Source organism: Mizuhopecten yessoensis, unplaced genomic scaffold (genome assembly GCF_002113885.1).
Source record: "Mizuhopecten yessoensis strain PY_sf001 unplaced genomic scaffold, ASM211388v2 scaffold716261, whole genome shotgun sequence".
NCBI lineage: Eukaryota > Metazoa > Mollusca > Bivalvia > Pectinida > Pectinidae > Mizuhopecten > Mizuhopecten yessoensis.
In genome coordinates, this window is record NW_018480028.1 from 291,539 (window position 1) to 299,003 (window position 7,465).

The 7,465-nt window shown below is 43.3% G+C and overlaps 1 protein-coding gene across 1 annotated transcript in view; it reads right to left on the reverse strand.

The window, feature by feature from the left end:
* The window catches only part of LOC110442412 (aspartate aminotransferase-like), a 37,399-nt gene that overhangs the window by 10,639 nt on the left and 19,295 nt on the right, over positions 1 to 7,465 (reverse strand). The window contains exons 7-8 of the mRNA XM_021486008.1: positions 6,249 to 6,314; positions 1,891 to 2,004 (exon numbers count right to left, since the gene is read on the reverse strand). Of these exons, the coding sequence (XP_021341683.1) occupies positions 1,891 to 2,004; positions 6,249 to 6,314 (180 nt within the window). The remainder of the gene's footprint in view (positions 1 to 1,890; positions 2,005 to 6,248; positions 6,315 to 7,465) is intronic.

Sequence of the window (7,465 nt, forward strand, 5' to 3'; positions counted from 1 at the left end):
CCATTGCCTTCCCCATCTTGGTATGTCCCGGCCCGGGTACAGTACCCATTGCCTTCCCCATCTTGGTATGTCCCGGCCCGGGTACAGTACCCATTGCCTTCCCCATCTTGGTATGTCCCGGCCCGGGTACAGTACCCATTGCCTTCCCCATCTTGGTATGTCCCGGCCCGGGTACAGTACCCATTGCCTTCCCCATCTTGGTATGTCCCGGCCCGGGTACAGTACCCATTGCCTTCCCCACCTTGGTGAACGCTTAACACTAAGGCCAAAAGGGAGGATTTGTCTGAGAAATGGATCTGTAACTTTGGTCCAGACAGCATAATAAGTTGAGCCTTGAAGAATGGTGACAGAACATGATGAGGGGATTTTAGGACCAAAATTAGTTTGAACATCAAATTCTTTATCCTGAAGTTTTAGATTAAAATCTGTTTAATCAAAAGGTGTTAACAGTTAATTTTCTCCTATAATGATCAAAATTGATTTTAAAATGACTAAAAATGGTATGTTATAAGAAAAGCAGTCATGGTGAAATTTATCCCACCATATTTCAGATACAGAAAAGTCCAGTCCAAATTAATACTTGCCAACTCTCCCTATTTTGTAAGGAGACTCCCAATTTTGGACCCTTAAATTGAGCATTTTCAACCTGTGAATTCCCTTATTTATCCCTATTTTGTAAGATCAAAAGATGCCATTGAAAAGTTCCATTTCCCCCTAGGGTGTACATACACACATTTTATTTGTGCTTTTAATTCTGACCACAAGTAATCTCCCCCATGGAAATTTCAAAAGTTGTTAAGGATGCTAACTGAAATTAAACATAAAGTGTTTGGCTTTTCTACAGACTGACATGTCTGACAAACTGTTAACGATTTACAGACTGACATGTCTGACAAACTGTTAAAGATCTACAGACTGACATGTCCGACAAACTGATAACGATCTACAGATTGACATGTCCGACAAACTGTTAAATATCTACAGACTGACATGTCCGACAAACTGTTAAAGATCTACAGACTGACATGTCCGACAAACTGTTAAAGATCGTTAACGATCTACAGACTGACATGTCTGACAAACTGTTGACAATCTACAGACTGACATGGCTGACAACCTGTTAATGATCTACAGACTGACACGTCTGACAAACTGTTAACAATCTACAGACTGACATGTCCGACAAACTGTTAACGATCTACAGATTGACATGTCCGACAAACTGTTAAAGATCTACAGACTGACATGTCCGACAAACTGTTAACGATCTACAGACTGACATGTCCGACAAACTGTTGACAATCTACAGACTGACATGTCCGACAAACTGTTAACGATCTACAGACTGACATGTCTGACAAACTGTTAACGATCTACAGACTAACATGTCTGACAAACTGTTAACAATCCCTGTCCCACGCGTTGTGGTGTTTTCCTATGTGCAGTTACCTCCCCTTGACTTCTGTTTGGATATAACTGTAGAACAGTTGGTCCAGGACCAGGTAGTACAATCAGTTAGAGGGAGAGTTTAACAGTCTGAAGTTCAGGGTTGGAGTCGCGGTCTAGCCCGCAGCGTTTTATCTTTATACTCAGAACATCATTATTGATTAGATTTTGTTTATTTTGTCTTTATCATTTCTCATAAAAGCTGATCCTGCAAGGCACGGTTTCCTTAACAGAAATGGTTAATCAAAGCTATAGTCATGGTGGAAAAAATAGTTTCCAATACTTCATTACAGTTGTTGGCAGCGGTGCAGGGATCCATAGTTCTAGGGGAGCTAAGTAAGTTAGAATGGAGGGGATGTCCCGACACACATATAAGGGAGATAACTCTGGCCATTACGTCCTCCAAAGTATAGATATAAGTGTTTATGTTGAATGAGCTACCACCTCTGATACTGCATACTGCATGGGTGCCGCGGCACAGGAGTAGGTGTGGCTAGCAGCACTCTGCACCGCCTTCTTCAGTGGAGACAACTGAGGTGGGTATATATGGTAACCAATCTGTCAAAACATACATAAAAACATATGTTACATAAGGAACTTTAAAACATGGTACAGATTCTTTATTAAGACTCTAAAGCAGCTTCAGTTTTTGTTGCAATTGATGAAAAGCTTAATGAGTTTATAATGATTATGTAAACATACTTTTCTCATCCATTTTTCATACTCATTAAAAATGACTAAGATTATAATATCCACTACAACTATGTTCCTGCACAGTTTAGATAAATGAAGCTTTATATTATAATTGTGTAACTTGAAAATTGTCACTGATAGGAAATAAAACATATGCATGTGCTAGTATAGGCATGTTAACAGAATCAAATTTAAGTCTGGGCTATACAATGTAAACACATTTGAAACCTGTACCTAACACTGTTCCCTATAACTTACCCTCGACCCTCAAGCACTGGCCCATTTTGACATCCCCATACATGACACTGTTCCCTATACCTTCCCCCCCACCCTCAAGCACTGGCCCATTTTGACATCCCCATACATGACACTGTTCCCTATTACTTTACCCTCCACCCGCAAGCACTGGCCCATTTTGACATCCTGGTACATGACACTGTTCCCTATTACTTATCCTCCACCCTCCAGCACTGGCCCATTTTGACATCCCCATACATGACACTGTTCCCTATAACTTACCCTCCACTCTCAAGCACTGGCCCATTTTGACATCCTGGTACATAACACTGTTCCCTATACCTTACCCTCCATCCTCAAGCACTGGCCCATTTTGACATCCTGGTACATGACACTGTTCCCTATTACTTACCCTCCACCTTCAAGCACTGACCCATTTTGACATCCCCATACATGACACTGTTCCCTATAACTTACCCTCCACCCTCAAGCACTGGCCCATTTTGACATCCTGGTACATAACACTGTTCCCTATACCTTACCCTCCATCCTCAAGCACTGGCCCATTTTGACATCCTGGTACATGACACTGTTCCCTATTACTTACCCTCCACCTTCAAGCACTGACCCATTTTGACATCCCCATACATGACACTGTTCCCTATAACTTACCCTCCACCCTCAAGCACTGGCCCATTTTGACATCCCCATACATGCCACTGTTCCCTATAACTTACCCTTCACCCTCACGCACTGGCCCATTTTGACATCCTGGTACATGACACTGTTCCCTATTACTTACCCTCCACCCTCAAGCACTGGCCCATATTGACATCCTGGTACATAACACTGTTCCCTATTACTTACCCTCCAACCTCAAGCACTGGCTCATATTGACATCCTGGTACATGACACTGTTCCCTTTTACTTACCCTCCTCCCTCAAGCACTGGCCCATATTGACATCGTGGTACATAACACTGTTCCCTATAACTTACCCTCCACCCTCAAGCACTGGTCCATATTGACATCCTGGTACATGACACTGTTCCCTATAACTTACCCTCCACCCTCAAGCACTGGCCCATATTGACATCCTGGTACATAACACTGTTCCCTATTACTTACCCTCCACCCTCAAGCACTGGCCCATTTTGACATCCCCATACATGACACTGTTCCCTATAACTTACCCTCCACCCTCAAGCACTGGCCCATTTTGACATCCTGGTACATGACACTGTTCCCTATTACTTACCCTCCACCCTCAAGCACTGGCCCATTTTGACATCCCCATACATGACACTGTTCCCTATAACTTACCCTCCACCCTCAAGCACTGGCCCATTTTGACATCCTGGTACATGACACTGTTCCCTATTACTTACCCTCCACCCTCAAGCACTGGCCCATTTTGACATCCCCATACATGACACTGTTCCCTATAACTTACCCTCCACCCTCAAGCACTGGCCCATTTTGACATCCTGGTACATGACACTGTTCCCTATTACTTACCCTCCACCCTCCAGCACTGGCCCATTTTGACATCCCCATACATGACACTGTTCCCTATAACTTACCCTCCACTCTCAAGCACTGGCCCATTTTGACATCCTGGTACATAACACTGTTCCCTATACCTTACCCTCCATCCGCAAGCACTGGCCCATTTTGACATCCTGGTACATGACACTGTTCCCTATTACTTACCCTCCACCCTCCAGCACTGGCCCATTTTGACATCCCCATACATGACACTGTTCCCTATAACTTACCCTCCACTCTCAAGCACTGGCCCATTTTGACATCCTGGTACATAACACTGTTCCCTATACCTTACCCTCCATCCTCAAGCACTGGCCCATTTTGACATCCTGGTACATGACACTGTTCCCTATTACTTACCCTCCACCTTCAAGCACTGGCCCATTTTGACATCCCCATACATGACACTGTTCCCTATAACTTACCCTCCACCCTCAAGCACTGGCCCATTTTGACATCCCCATTCATGCCACTGTTCCCTATAACTTACCCTTCACCCTCAAGCACTGGCCCATTTTGACATCCTGGTACATGACACTGTTCCCTATTACTAACCCTCCACCCTCAAGCACTGGCCCATATGGACATCCTGGTACATAACACTGTTCCCTATTACTTACCCTCCAACCTCAAGCACTGGCTCATATTGACATCCTGGTACATGACACTGTTCCCTTTTACTTAACCTCCTCCCTCCAGCACTGGCCCATTTTGACATTGTGGTACATAACACTGTTCCCTATAACTTACCCTCCACCCTCAAGCACTGGCCCATTTTGACATCCCCATACATGCCACTGTTCCCTATAACTTTCCCTTCACCCTCAAGCACTGGCCCATTTTGACATCCTGGTACATGACACTGTTCCCTATTACTTACCCTCCACCCTCAAGCACTGGCCCATATTGACATCCTGGTACATAACACTGTTCCCTATTACTTACCCTCCAACCTCAAGCACTGGCTCATTTTGACATCCCCATACATGCCACTGTTCCCTTTTACTTACCCTCCTCCCTCCAGCACTGGCCCATTTTGACATTGTGGTACATAACACTGTTCCCTATAACTTACCCTCCGCCCTCAAGCACTGGCCCATTTTGACATCCTGGTACATAACACTGTTTCCTATAGCTTACCCTCCACCCTCCAGAACTGGCCCATTTTGACATCCTGGTACATAACACTGTTCCCTATTACTTACCCTCCACCCTCCAGAACTGGCCCATTTTGACATCCTGGTACATAACACTGTTCCCTATTACTCACCCTCCACCCTCAAGCACTGGCCCATTTTGACATCCTGGTACATGACACTGTTCCCTATTACTTTCCCTCCACCCTCAAGGACTGGCCCATTTTGACATCCCCATACATCACACTGTTCCCTATAACTTACCCTCCACCCTCAAGCACTGGCCCATATTGACATCCCCATACATGACACTGTTCCCTATTACTTACCCTCCCCCCTCAAGGACTGGCCCATTTTGACATCCCCATACATGACACTGTTCCCTATAACTTACCCTCCACCCTCAAGCACTGGTCCATATTGACATCCTGGTACATGACACTGTTCCCTATAACTTACCCTCCACCCTCAAGCACTGGCCCATTTTGCCATCCCCATACATGACACTGTTCCCTATACCTTACCCTCCATCCTCAAGCACTGGCCCATTTTGACATCCTGGTACATAACACTGTTTCCTATAGCTTACCCTCCACCCTCCAGAACTGGCCCATTTTGACATCCTGGTACATAACACTGTTTCCTATAACTTACCCTCCACCCTCCAGAACTGGCCCATTTTGACATCCTGGTACATAACACTGTTCCCTATAACTTACCCTCCACCCTCAAGCACTGGTCCATATTGACATCCTGGTACATGACACTGTTCCCTATAACTTACCCTCCACCCTCAAGCACTGGCCCATATTGACATCCCCATACATGACACTGTTCCCTATTACTTACCCTCCACCCTCAAGGACTGGCCCATTTTGACATCCCCATACATGACACTGTTCCCTATAACTTACCCTCCACCCTCAAGCACTGGCCCATATTGACATCCTGGTACATAACACTGTTCCCTATTACTTACCCTCCACCCTCAAGCACTGGCCCATTTTGACATCCTGGTACATAACACTGTTTCCTATAACTTACCCTCCACCCTCCAGAACTGGCCCATTTTGATATCACTTACCCGCCATCCTCCAGCACTGGCCCATTTTGACATCCTGGTACATAACACTGTTCCCTATAACTTACCCTCCACCCTCCAGAACTGGCCCATTTTGACATCACTTACCCGCCATCCTCCAGCACTGGCCCATTTTGACATCCCTGTACATAACACTGTTCCCTCTGGATATACCTGTTATAAATACATAACTTATACATGTAGAAAATTCTAGGGAAGAATTTGCACAATTCAAATGAAATATTCGATTAGAAAAAGACATTTTGAAACTAATAAATCTTCTGACATAATCAGAAAGAAAATTGAAACATTTTTTTATGTTAAAAAAATACAGAACATGTTCTGACCTTGACTATTGACTTCCAGCTTCAGCAGCTTAGGTGTTTCCTCATTATATTTATCTGAACATGTGTGAAAGTTTTACAATATTCCATTCAAAGCTAAGCATTTTTTGCCTTGGTGAACATCGTGAGGATACCGTGACCTTTACCTTTGACCTCTGCATATTTCTCCATTTAACGTATACGTAAGTATAACTGTAGAAGATCTGATGATAGTCCATACCCAATTTTGAGAGAACTTGAACTAAATGACCTTGTGGCTTTGATCATTGCCTGTCATGATGGGTAAGCTCCCACCCAGATTCCTTATACAGGTGAGTAACTATATTTTATCAACACCCCATGGACAGATGGAAGGATGGACAAAAAGGAATACTGTGATTTTTTATTTTTTTTCATGAGGCCTACATTTTTTGGTTTCTCCAAAAATCACTTATATGGAGAATAGCTAATTATGTAAATCTTGTAATTACTCCACAGACCTATGAATTTGTAGATGAAGAGTTCCCATGAAATCAAAGAAATTAAAGCCCCAAAGAAAATTAGCGATTTCACAGTACAAGTTTCTTCCTGTATATATTTGTGGCTTGGCGAAAAAAGAATTCTTTCTTTAAAGATATTAATAACAGACATACAGTTAGCTCCATCACCACTATATAACAGCACGTACCAGGCACCTTTTGAATGAAGGTAAAATTGATAAAGGACTTATCACTAAATATCACCTACCTGGTACAATGAGTTCATTTTATATCAATTAATTAATATCATTATAATGAGATTTTTTCTTTTCATATTGTATGAATATTAAATTTGCTATACATATATTTAACATCAAGTAATTTGACTTGAACTGCTGTTAATATCACTTTCAATGTTACTTCACAAACCACTTAATTGTCTGCTAAGGCGAAATCTTGAGAGGCAAATGGGACTTAAACATTAGGCAGAATATTGTGTACAATCCGGTGTGCCCTCCCCCCC